Source organism: Micrasema longulum, unplaced genomic scaffold (genome assembly GCF_059751315.1).
Source record: "Micrasema longulum isolate JH-2025_06_02 unplaced genomic scaffold, ASM5975131v1 h1tg000348l, whole genome shotgun sequence".
Taxonomy (NCBI): domain Eukaryota; kingdom Metazoa; phylum Arthropoda; class Insecta; order Trichoptera; family Brachycentridae; genus Micrasema; species Micrasema longulum.
In genome coordinates this window covers 118277-132080 of record NW_028277551.1, presented here as the reverse complement: position 1 = coordinate 132080, position 13804 = coordinate 118277, and the positions used below count along the sequence as shown (strand labels likewise).

Genomic DNA, 13804 nt, shown 5'->3' with positions numbered 1-13804 from the left:
AACAAATAAAAAATTCAAAAAAAAACACTGAACTTCCTCATTGTGTAACTTTCAAACTCCTAGCCCCTCCCCTTTCTAACCTCAACCCCTATACATTCTGCAACATATAGCTAAATATTATTAACCTAATTTTAGTGCATGTTCAGACATGGTGGTGTTTGCATCCCCTTTAACTCTATGTGTAATATATGTATTTTTTCGCAAATACTTTGCATTTTGCAGTGATGATAAGGGTAAAAGTCTATTTTAATATTTGCATGTTGGTGTAGTGAGTGTCCCGACAAATAGACGAAGATAAAAAATCGGCAAGTGGTTATATACTAATATTTACTAACTTATTATTAGTGCGTTTGGCAAACTGAAATATAATTTACGTAGGGTTCTCTCATCACCAGAATGAAGAGATAGCCCCATGTTGTGATAGAGGTTGGAAGAGCTCTTTCAGATAAAAAGGCCAAGTGTGGATTTTGATTTTGGTGTTTGATATTTCCAGCTGGAATGACGGCGACGAGTGAAGATGGTGTGATTACTAAGGCTATCCTGATTACCATGAGTGTTGTCGGAGCCTACATTCTGCTCGTTGTGGGACTGATGCTCTGGTGCAGAATTAGAAGGAGGAGAAAACTCGCACACATCCTTGGTAAATTTCATAATAATTTGATAAGGACTCTTGCAAAACTATTTACAAAGCAATTATTGAACCACACGTTAACTACTGTAGTAGCATTTTATTTTTATCAAACAAAGAAAACATAGATAAACTAACTGTATTACAAAATAAAGCCTTTAGAATCATTTTGAAAAAAAACAGATACACGAGGGTAAAGTCGATGGTAAATGAAATGAAATTATTAACATATAAACAAAGAATATTTTACAATACAATGATATTTGTTTATAAAATTATAAACTCTAATAAAAAAACAGAATTTTGGAAAAAAATTGATAGGAAGCAGCATGAACACGATCACAATACTAGAGAAAAGAACAAAATTAGACTTCCATTTAGGAAAAAGGCAAAGTCACAAAATTCAATTTTATGTAAAGCAATTAAAAAGTATTACGAGATGGAAAAAAATATTTATGAAGAAAAAAACATATGTGTGAAGAAAAAAACCTGTGAAGATATATTGCGACAGGTCCCCGTGAATAGTTCTCGCCCTCCAAGCCCAGGTCTAAAAAGACCCTGGCCACTGTTTAGAAGGCGATAGTTCTCAAACAATACACCATTAAACCATCACGCCATTTCTCCGTAAGGGTAGATAGGCAGAGAGGGCAGAACGCCACATCACTCTATCTTTGCATACAGATCTCGCTTCCTCTATATTCATACATCTTCTTATGCACATGCGCCGATTATTCCGGCTTTTAACATGTCCATCTTCAAGTATTTATTGCATTTGGTCATGCCATGTCTGTCTCTTTGCTACGGTACGGAAACTGAGCTGGAATACCATTCTTACAGCTAAGGAGAAGCTGGAGCAGGGCGAGGTGGAGCTGAAGGAGAAGGACGCGGAGGCGGCGGCCGACGGGGACGACAAGGACAAGGAGTGCGACCTGCTCATCTCATGCAAGGGCAGCGTGCAGGTGCTGAGCAGCGGGGGGGACCACTCGGAGACCGGGCGTAAGCTGACTCTCGCGCCCAGCAAGGTGGTGGTGCCGCGGACCGCCCTCGCGGACTTCCGGCAGCTGGGTGAGACGAGCAATATTTTACTTATCTGTTTGTTTATTCATTTTATTAAGAAGGAGTTCATTCATATCTACATATTCAAAAATGAATCGCCGTTTTTAGTCTTGCAAAAACATGAAAATGGCTTGACCGATTTACGTGTGGTTTTTTGAAAAATCTTCTAATTTACGTCCTTAAGATTTATAAATAATAACATCTTCAATATGTTGAGTGGAAAAAAATTTAGAAGCATATATGTGTTTTTTATCGATTTTCATCTACCGAAATGCATATTTTAAAAAATTCGGAGAATGTTGTTTTTTTGTGTATTAAAAAAGTTAGTATTTTAACCTTTACAAACAACAATTATTTTGAATGGATACTAAATTGATTGACTTTATTCTTAATGCGTCAACCGCATGTCACAATTTAGTAAAATGCCAAAATTAGACACTTCAACAAAATGGTCAATTACACTGAACCTGCTTTGAATTTAGTTTGAGACAATTTACACGTTTTTTTATTTACCTTGATTTTATTCACCATTTTGGGCTAACGCGGCAGCGCGCGGCTCGGCGTCTTTTGACAGATCAAATCAGTTTCGAAAAAATTGCAACGTAAAACCGGGGTTATGAAAAACGTTAATTGAGGGGATATTTGAAAGAGGACATTTTGGCGTAAAAAGCAGGAAAACATAAAATTGACGAACGTAAAAACGAGATTTTACTATATTTGCCTTTGTACATTGGTGTAGTGCCGGCAATTATTGCTGCTGTAAAAATTAATTTTTTTTTTTTTTTATCACCGCGCTGAATACCCATCTTCTTCCCCTTTCTCTCCAGGGCGCGGCGAGTTTGGCGACGTGTTCCTCGCCACGATAACGTCCCCCTCCGTCCTGCCCTCCGAGACGCTGCGCACGGTCATGGTGAAGGCTCTCCAGCAGCAGAACGACGACACGGCCCTGGCGGAGTTCCGGCGGCAGCTGGACGGCTTCTCGCGGCTGCAGCACGAGGCGGTTGCATCGGTGTTGGGGCTCTGCAGCGACCAGGATCCGCACTACATGCTGTTCCAATACACGGATTGGGTGAGCAAACCGACAACTGAGTCCAATTTTTTAATACGCCTTTATGAGTTGAAAAAGTGTACTAGACTACAGAGGCGAATCGTCAAAACAAGCTATTATGCTCAGCTTACCATTATATTCCGCTAGTCCGCTAGTTTTTACATATTATTCAATTTTGTATTAATTATCTTTAGACATCTCTAATGAAAAAATGCGCTGTATTTTATATTTTAAAAAAAAAACACTGTTTAAAAAAATAACATTGTTTTATTATGTCATCTCCAACTGGTGTAGGTGCTCCCTGCTCCACAAGCAATACACCCTACAGTTATAATGCAGAGCCCTTGCAACAACAGGCGCAATTATAAAAACTATCTGTTTACTCGTCGACTTTTCTGATCGTCTCTTTTCCCCCAGGGTGATCTGAAGCAGTTTTTGCTGGCGACCCGAACTCCCGATGAGGTGGTTTCGCACCTGAAGGGCGAGCCCAGCTTGCCCGAGACCAGGGAGCCCGCCGCCCCTCTCACCCTCTCCCAGCGCCTGGCCCTGGCACACCACATCGCGCGGGGGATGGAGGCCATCGCAGACACGAGGATGGTGCACAAGTTAGTACTGTATTCCTTTGCCATCATTTGGGCAAGAATAGGGTGAATGTATTGGCCATGAGTATAATGAAAGCCATTATAGATTTCTACGTTTTGTTATTTTCAGTTTGATTGTAAATTTTTCAATTTGATAGCTTGCCCACACACTGCATCTGACTGAGGACGTAAATCTCCTTTGCGGTGCCCACATATACGGAAAAAAATGCTCATTGCCGAACGAGAAAATCTGCCCGAAGGAGCTGTCTGTAATCTGGTAAGCTTCTTATTCTTAGTGGTGGGGGTCAGTGCTATGCAAGCTCCTGACGTCACTATTGTGACGGATCCCCGTGAATAGTTCTCGCCCTCCGAGCCCGGGTCTAAAAAGAGCCTGGCTGCCGTGTGGAAGGCGAGAGTTTACATTTTGCTAAATCTCCCTCTCCAAGCCCAGAACGTAAAGTATCAGGCTATTAGGTAGGGCGCGAGCTCTTTAACATCCTTAGGTTTAACCAGTGATCCCCCGAGAATGAGGCTCCTTTTATGATGTAAAGCATCACATTCACATAGAACACGTATAGGTGTTTCCTCATCTGCGCTCATCTGCAGAACCTACATTTAGAAGTTTGGGAAAGGTTCATTCTAGCGCGGTGTTCGTTTAATCTGCAGTGCCCTGGGCGGGCTCTAGTGATAAGCCTCACTTGATGAGGCTGAGCTAAAGCTCGAATTAGGTCAAAAGCAAAACTTTGCGAGTACCCTTTTATCAGTTCCTTCATTACCTTCCTAGAGCATTACACTCTGCTTCCTGGCCCATGACCTAAGCTCGTTACGAGGAGCACATTTGGGCAACCCACAGTAGGGCTCAGGGCCTATCGGGGCTGGCTCAGCTCCCAGCCTCGCCAATTCATCAGCTGCCTCGTTACCGTCGATGTTTGAGTGTCCGGGTGCCCAAATTAATGTCACACTGTTACACTCACCGAGCTCCCGTAGGTTACGTGAATCTTGTACATTGAACTGAATTTAACATTGCTTTCTAGGGATTTGGCGACGCGAAATTGCCTGATAACATCTCGTCTCAGTGTGAAAGTGTCCATCCCGGCACTTACCAAGGACACGTACAGCAAAGAGTATTGCAAACACATTAATCAGGTAAACCAAATAACATAGATTTAAGAATAGTCCAGAAGGAGCGTAGAATCATATTTGAATACATCGGACCGTGCCCCAAAATCCCCCCACTTTCGCCGCGCGCATTCGTGAAGTCGCCACGTAATGTTGCCAGATGGGAAAAATATAATCATAACAAAAATATAAACTAAAAAAAAAACAATTTGTTGATTTCTCTAAAGTTTTATTGTACACGCGGAAACATTGATTGACACAACAGAGTAGATAAGTAAAGGGTCATTTAATAAGAGTAATTTAATTAATGAACTTTGAACTTAAAATATAAAACAATTTTTATTTTACACAAAAAGGATACTTTTATGAAATGTTAAATAATATTTTATGTTTTAAAGATAATGTCCACAACGGCGTTGTTTAATCCGAGGTCCAATTTTCATTAGTTCTCTCATCAGATGAGCAAAGTAGGGTAAAAAAAATTACACCCTGACAACACTAACAAAATGTGCATTTTGTTTTCTTTGCCAATCTGACAGATGGAAAAATAATTTATTTTTTAAGTAATGCATTTGCTACTTACACATGAAATGAGATACCATCCTGTTTCTTTAAGATCCCAACAGTATTTCTACACTTTGAAACGACACAACACGGCATATTTGAATTCAAATCGGGAGTTGCGTGCTGAGTGACGTCTACAAAGAAACTAATGGGTCAAAACGTAAAACTACCCGTTTAAGAGTAGTTTAGTCGCCTTCTGCTTGATGCGCGTATGCGGTTTTTGGACTATTCTTAATTCTATGCCAAATAACTAACTGCATTAAAACCCTTAAATTATGTTTAGTTTGGTGATTAAAAAATTAGTAAATTAAACCTATCAAAAAAAAAAAAAAATCAACAAACTAAAATCAATAAACACAAATCTAATGCCAAGCTGCCTTGTCCTGCAAATATTCTTCAACTCTAAAGTAGCTCTTTCCAAACAGCCTGTGCTTGAAAAAATCTTTGAATTTTTTTGTTGGCAAAGCCTGAATTTCAAGAGGTATCTTGTCGTAGAATCGTATGCAGTTTGAACCATTTTTTGATAGCGACTTTTTTAAATATCATTTTCATAAATAATAAATGTCCATAGAACACAATAGACCATTTTAAAATGATAACTAAAAGACGAAAATGGTGGCAATAATTGTTCGCAAAGCAGAAACATACAAATTGTCTTTAAAATTAAAACAAAAAAAAACACAAAAATGGCGGCAATTAATGTGAAAAAAAGGATTCAAAAAATTTGCAACGCTTTTGTTCTGTGCTATACAGCAAAATGGCATCTCTATAAGCGGGTTGCGCATTATTACTCTGAGGTTTTACCACACATTTGCCTGAGAGCATTTAGCCTATTTACTGCTAGATAAGTTAACACCATCCTACCTTTCTTAAAAATCCATTTGTATCGCGTGTGGTCCCGTGGCTAGTGTCGCAGACTCACAGATTAGAGGTCCAAGGTTCGCACCCTGCTCTACCTCAACTCGGTTTCCATTTTCTAATCGTTATTTATAGCTCGTTGAAAATGGCCCCCAAAATTGAAATATTTGGGTAAATCATAAGAAAGCAAATATTTATTTTTATAAAAAAAAATAAATGTTGAACTGATTGAATATTTGATTATAATTATCGTATTCGACATATCGTTGCTTTAGGTGACTTTATTTCTGTGTAAGATTCACCATTTTGCCCAATGTTTGTGACTTCGATACGCTCACGCTTGTTTTCAGGTGATTCCCCTAAGATGGCTGCCTTACGAGTGTGTCTACGATTCAGATTACTCTACCAAGTCTGATGTGTATATGTTTGCTTGCACTGTTTGGGAGGTAATTATCAATCCTTATGACCTATCTAAGTTTTGTTGCAGGAGATCTAGTTGGTCTAAATCTGTGTTGGCAATCTGATATGGCATTATTGACCGGATTATAGAGATAGGAGTGAATAATCATCTCGAAAACTTCTCCTGGAGCCGATTATACAACTGCTGCCTTTCTCCAGCCCGAGACGGTGGCCTCGAAGTCAAGCGTCTTAGTTTAGTTCGAACGTGAAATCCAAATTAACTGTACCATATACAGTAAAACCTCATTTTTACGTTCCTCGATTTTACGTTTTCCCGCTTTTTACACCGAAATGTTCAGGACCCACTTTTCTTCATACATTCTCATGCAAATATTTCCCCCAATTAACGTTTTTACATTTTTCATCACCCCGATTTTACGCTTAAAAATTTTCGGAATTCATTTGATGTGTCAAAAAAGACAAATTATGTCGTAATAATGATGCCGCGGCCCGCGCGCCACCGCGTGTGCCACGCAAATGAAGAATAAAAACAAGTAAACAACTAAAGGATAAATTATTGTCAACCTAAATTCAAAGCAGGTTCAGTGTAATTGACCTTTTTGTTTAAGTGTCTTCCTTTAGGGTCGTCTTAGTTTTCATTTGAACTAAAACGTCGTATTGACTTGAACAAATCATGATATGCAGTTGACAAACGTTTAGAAACAATAAAGTTTTAATATCATTAAATTGCGATGTTTAAATCATAACAATAGAAATGTTTTAAGTTATATAATTCCTATTTTTTCCATACATTTTTCATTTGCTCACTTTAGCCTTTTCCTCAGTTTCCCTTGAAAAACGTAAAAAGAGGGTTTTACTGTAGATTGAAGACTTCCTTACAGAATGAACATACCAAATTCGAGTTGGTGATGGACTGTCGCGTGAAGAACCAGTATTAACCGGCGTTCCGCAGGGATCCGTACTTGATTTACCAGCAGTCATACAGTCAAAGTCCAAAATTTTTGCAGATGATACAAAGCTGTATGCAAACCCACTCACTCACTCAACTCAACTACAGCAAGACCTGAACAGTATTCATAAATGGACCAAGAAATGGCTTCTCACACTCAATGTTAACAAATCTACAGTTCTTCACATCGGCTTGAAAAACCCCTAACTTATATATAGTCCAAATGGTGTAGATTTGAAAGCTGTGAAACAACAAAATGACCTCGAAATAACAATTAACAGACGATTTAAAATGGGAATGTCACATATTCAACATACCAAAAAAATCCAATTAAATTATCTGCTTGATTAATAAAACAGCGAATATGCAACTAAAAATATACAAAATTTATATCAAACCTCCTCTCGAATACGGGTTTCAGATATGGAATCCCTATTTTGTTAAGAATATCAACTTGTTAAAAAGAGTCAAAGACGAGCTACAAAGTTGTCGCCGAGCCTAAAACGTCTTCCATATGCCGAGAGACTGGAAACTCTTGGTCTCACAACGCTGCAGGAACGGCGAGAAAGTGGTGACCTGATAGAGACATACAAGATACTCAACCGCCACTATAGCTGCCCAAATTTGGATCCCATGTTCGATCTTAAACAAGATTCTCGTCTTCGAGGCCACAGTCTTAGGCTGGAGAAAACGAGATTGAATCTAAATCCACAGAAGCATTTTCCGAGCAATAGGGCTGAAACGTGGACAATGCGTGCCTACGAGAGGAAGAGAGGAGGATGCATTCGAGATGTGGTGTTGGAGAAGGCTGCTGCGTGTGCCTTGGACAGCCAGAAGGATGAATGCATCGGTACCGGAAGAGCTGCATAGTACAACTCGTCTATCAGTGGTGTGTTTGAGAAGGATACTGTCTTTCTTTGGACATATTGCTAGACGTGAGCCAGACAATCTAGAAAAGGCAATAATGTCTGGCTGAGTTGAAGGTAGGAGAAGCCGAGGTAGAATCCCATATAGATGGAATGACCAAATAAAGGTGGCTACGCGGCTAAAATTTGATGAGTCAGTTCGTCGGTCTGAGGACAGACCGGAGTGGAACAGACTAATCAGAAGTGTTCATGGTGATCACGATCTTCAGCATTAAGGGACTGACTTGGAAGAAGAAGACGAAGGGTTGTTGATGGTTGGAATAAGCTGTCACAAGAGTTGATCTCAATGTGTAGTCTCAATGGGTTCAAAAATGGACTAGATTTGTTTCGGAAATGTTTAAGTGTGCCAGCAGCTAACTTTTGTTAAAATAGATTTAAGCATATCAGCTTTAAGCTGCTCTCTTAAAATTAATAGTGTATAGCTTATGTTAGGTTTTTGTTATTTTCATTGTGTGTTTTGTAATACAAATAATATGGATGTACATAAATACCTTGTTTTTAAAACTGTCTGAATATTTGTTAATTATCTTCGTTTTTTTAAGTTAGCCTTCTTTAATTGAATCGGCATTCACTTCGTAACACTTCATTATAAATTATTATGAAAATAAAACTTTGTTATCAGTGTTACACAATTTTATTCTTTTACAAGAACACAACTATAGTTTCGGGAGAGCACTCCTCCCATCGACGGGTGATATAAAACACCCGTCGATGGGAGGAGTGCTCTTCCGAAACTATAGTTGTAGCCTTCTTTGTTTATTCTCAAATGTAATTTGAAAAAAGTGTATTGTTAAGTGTCCTCGGCACGGGAAACCCCAGTGAGGTCACATCATTTTTATTATTAATTATAATTTGTAAGCAAAAAATATGAATAAATAAATAAATAATATAATAATTGACTTGAGTATTTTACGTCTTCAGAATAGTTATTGTATGTAATTATTGTTTCAGATTTTTCACAAAGGCGAGCTGCCGTTTATAAAAATGAACGATAGCACTGTGTTGTCCCATCTCAAGAATAATACTCTAAAGTGGAGGTCACACGAAGAAATGCCAGCAGAACTCGACGAGCTATTGGTAATGTATATTTTCTATCTATGCACATCTCTTCTGTGTCCAAGCGGGTGTAAAATACAGTTCCGTGAATCACTCGACAGCTGCTCTCAGGTAAAAATCCCAAGTAATGAAATCGAGTGGTGGATAAATCCGCCTCGTATAGACACTAACTACACCAAGATGCAAACAGCACAATACTTTTTTACCTTTACCATGACCGTAGTATGCATAGTATTTACGAAGAAATACACAAATTACGAAAAAAACCTGGGGCTCATCCAATAATCTACATCTCAAGTTAAGTAAGTCCAAGGTTCTGAGATTATTTCCTCTGAAAAATCATATACGACTACTCACTGAACGATGAAATATTATCATCTGTGAAATCTGACAGGATCTATAACAGGACCACAGACAGTAGCAAGAAGCCCTGTAAATGCCTGGACTTCCATATTCCCTTATTTAAGGTATTCTCCATCCCTGTTGTAATTTGTTTATGCAAGAAGCTCCATTTAGTATTTATAGAGAAGGGGAAAGGGACAAGGCTACAGGTGCGTTCAAATGATTACATAAATAAAATTGATTATTCAATTGACCAAAGAAAAGAAAGCTATACAGGAGAACTATAAGATTTCCAAATAATTTTAATGAGGAAGTTCAGTATACGAGATTTGGGTATTATACTTGACACTAAACTTTCTTTTACAATTCATACTGAACATGTTTTCAATAAATCTCTAAAACTTCTTGGATTTATCAACAGAAGCACAGCTGACTTCAAAAATATCAATACCCTTTAAGCTTATGTATCTTTTTTGGGTGATACCGTTTATGTTGGATTTGATCCGACGTTTCGGCTACCATTGCAGGAGCCATCTTCAGGGAAAACTGTGCGTTTTGTAGAGAAATGTATGTGTTTATGTACTAGTAATTTGTACCGTGTCACAGTAGTTGTTGTTACCAACAATATACCTATGTTCCTTACCAGAATATTTAGTGATATGTTGCAGAATGTGTGGGGGTGGGGGTTAAGAAGAAAAGGGGCTAACATGTTGAACATTACACGAATTTAACTCTTTAAATTTTAAGTATTTGCATGTTGGTGTAGTGAGTGTCCTGACAAAACCGGTAGACAAAAAAAGTCAGTAAGTGGTTAAATACTATTTAATAACATTAATAAACTTTTTTTTGCAGGTCAAGTGCTGGGACGAGTCACCCAATACGCGGCCGGTGTTTACGGAGATCACGAAGGTGGTGCATAAGATACTGGCGGATGTGAAGAAAGAAGCGGCTAAATGAATTACATAACTATTTATACAAATATTAAAAATTATGGTCTCAATTTTAAATTGCGTACTAGCAACAAATATGAAATTTTTCAAAGGCAATTTAAGTACACCCAAATCTTTCCATATAGATTTAACCCTCTGTTTTTAACGGTGGTGTACAATGAACCGACTGGTACCGTTATTAATGTTTATGAAACGGCGGTAACCGGACGGTACATTAACTTGTTGAAATGCTGTAAGGCGTTTTATAGGCTGGGCTTCTTGGACAGTTGGGTCTGTGGCTCGAGTTATTGGTTTGAACTGCTTCAAGATGTGCGAGCTGAACTGCTTCAAGTAGCTGAGATGAATTGTATCGAATATTCAAGATGAACTGTTTAAAAACCTCGATACGAACTGCTTCAACTAGCCAGGACGAACCGCTTTAGGCAGTCAAGACGAACTGTTACAAACAGTCAAGATGAACCATTTCAAACAGTCAAGACGAACTGTTTCAAACAGTCGAGATAACCATTTTAAGCAGTCAAGATGAACCATTTCAAGTTGTCAAGAGGAACTGTTTGATTCAGGACTGCTTCAAAAAGTTGAACTAAACTGCTTCGGCTAGTCGAAACAAATACTGCTTCCAGAAGTCGTTACGAACTCCTTCAAGAAGGTAACCTAAACTGCTTCAAGTAGTCAAGACTGTTTCAAGCAGTCAAGACTAACTGTTTCAAGCAGTCAAGACGAACCGTTTCAAGCAGTCAAGACAAACTGTTCAAGCAGTCAAGACGGACTGTTGTAGTGCACGCCTAGCCTTACAAACGTCTATAAACCCAGGACATTAATGAGTTAAAGTGTATTTTTTCTACATTGAAAACAAAATTGCATTGTAGTGTATATTATGTTTAATCAGAGCCGGACCTACCATAGGTTCAGTTGGCAAATAAAACCAGACACTTGCTAACAAGGGAGGGGAGAATAATATGCAGTATTGATTTACAAACATGTACATTCATCCCTTTCCAGTAAGTGACGGGCGCTAGATCCGGCGCTGTGTTTAAGTCTTTTTGTATTATTTTTACATGATTTTTTTGTATCTATGTTGACAACGCCATTTATGAGACTGTCTATAACTAATTTTATGGAAAGGGAAACGAATTGTATATAAATTAAGCGAATAGATTGTACCAAAATGCATTTATTAATATTAGGCGTCTTTACATTAAGACCTATTAATCCTTAGGAACTAATTATCTATGTTAAATTGTATATTATATAAAGCTAGATTGTAAAAGTTTTGAATTCGCAACGGTGGCCGAAAATTGGTATCTTTTAATTATTTTGTAACATTTAAGGCAACAGCTGAAACGGTTTTTTGAAACAAAAACCGGTTTCAGCTGTTTTGGAAGATCAACAGTTTTAAAAGAACAGTTTCAATTGTTTTTTACACCTCTAATTTAAAACCAATACGTCACGCCCACCTTGCCAGGAATCGAACCCCGGATCTCGAGAATGGTAGGCGAACGCGCCAACCGCTTTACAACGAGGTGGACTTATTTCCACTCGATTTTCACCCGAGAGTAGCCATCGAGTGGAAAACGCTCGTCCAAGGTTCAGGTTCTGTATTCTTACTCCGCCGGGACGAAGAAGTAATACTTGTTTGTAAGATTTTAGATGTTTCGCACCTCCAGAAGTACACGGTCGTAAGTCTATATTTGGCTGTTTTGAGTCATTAATCTGGATTATATCTGGAGCAGATCATCCACAGTAAAGTTTTGTTAGTAACATTGTTTACAGAAAAACAAAACATTAATAAAAATATTAAAAGCGCCCAGCGCCAGTGAGCCAAGAAACTAGCCAAATTATTCCAGCTTATTTCTTCATGCAAATAAGTATGCTATATTTTTAACATCTTAAACGCAGTTGCGGTTATTTCCTCCTAAAGTAAGCTTGCAGATTACACGAATTATTTAAAAAGTCTCCATTTGGAAAACGGTATTTCAAACATTTCCTAAGGACTATTTTTCATTGCGATAGTACTGTTCACATATGACGTCGCCGTTTTTGGCATTATTCCTTTCTAGAACGAATCGGGCAGTTGACATTTAAATCTTAATGGGAAATGTGTATATGTACTGAATTCATTGTGGATTTTTTTTATTTTAATTTCAATTTTATCTATCTTTATCCATTCATATACAAAAAATATTAAATAGTCAACAAAACTAGGTACAGTAAAACCCCTTTTTTACATTTTTCAAGGGAGCAAGAAAAAATATGTAAACTGAGGAAAACACTAAAAAGAGAAAATAAATTTTTTTGGAAAAAATAGGAATTACATTAAAATAAAATTAATTTGCTACACTATTATAGTGTAAATATACTTCCAGAAAATTTGTAAAAACGGTAAGAAGTGGAAACTGTCAACATTTTTTTTTCAATGATTCCACTAAAAATATTTTTCAAACAGTATTTGTAATCTGTTTTTTTATTTGATTTAACAGCATGTTCAAATTATTTTATGTGTAAATAAAAAGCAAACGAAAATAGAATTTGAATTTGCATAAAATAACATACAATAATTTTTCCCCTAAATATTGGGAAACTTTATTTATATGGTTACTTTTTTTTCTATGGCATCACTTAAAACAACTGTCATATAGATCGCGGCTAAATTGTTTCCACTTTTATGACAACTTTTTTAAACCATATTTAAATATTTATATTGTTATGTTTTAAACATCGCAATTTGATGATATTAAAACTTTATTGTTTCTAAACGTTTGTCAACTGCGTATCATGATTTGTACAAGTCAATATGACGTTTTTGTTCAAATGCAAACTAAAACAAACCCTAAATGAAGACACTTAAACAAAAAGGTCAATTACACTGCACCTACTTTGAATTTAGATTAAGACAATAATTTATCCTTTATTAGTTGTTTTCTTGTTTTATTCTTCATTCGCGTGGCACACGCGGTGGCGCGTGGACCGCGGCATTATTACGACATAATTTTGCCTTTTTTGACACATCAAATGAATTCCGAAATTTTTTAAGCGTAAAACCGGGGTGATGAAAAATGTAAAAAACGTTAATTGGGGGAATATTCGTATGAGAATGTATGAAGAAAAATGGGTCCTGAACATTTCGGTGTAAAAAGCGGGAAAACGTAAAATTGAGGAACGTAAAAACGAGGTTTTACTGTACATTACGAGCATCAATAATTTTTCAAAGATTTTAACGACTAAGACATTCCGCAGTCTACTTCTGGGAGTGCGATTTTCTGATAATATATGGAGGTTTTTTGAAAATATTTATTAGACGAGCCCA

At 37.4% G+C, this 13804-nt stretch overlaps 1 protein-coding gene across 1 annotated transcript in view; it reads left to right on the top strand.

The window, feature by feature from the left end:
* Positions 1-12781, top strand: part of LOC148282256 (tyrosine-protein kinase-like otk) — a 70565-nt gene extending 57784 nt beyond the window's left edge. The window contains exons 17-24 of the mRNA XM_088225369.1: positions 494-640; positions 1466-1693; positions 2512-2753; positions 3150-3337; positions 4348-4459; positions 6205-6300; positions 9101-9226; positions 10400-12781. Coding sequence (XP_088081495.1) covers positions 494-640; positions 1466-1693; positions 2512-2753; positions 3150-3337; positions 4348-4459; positions 6205-6300; positions 9101-9226; positions 10400-10504 — 1244 coding nt within the window. The 3' untranslated portion in view covers positions 10505-12781. The remainder of the gene's footprint in view (positions 1-493; positions 641-1465; positions 1694-2511; positions 2754-3149; positions 3338-4347; positions 4460-6204; positions 6301-9100; positions 9227-10399) is intronic.
* The last annotated feature ends 1023 nt before the right edge of the window (positions 12782-13804 follow it).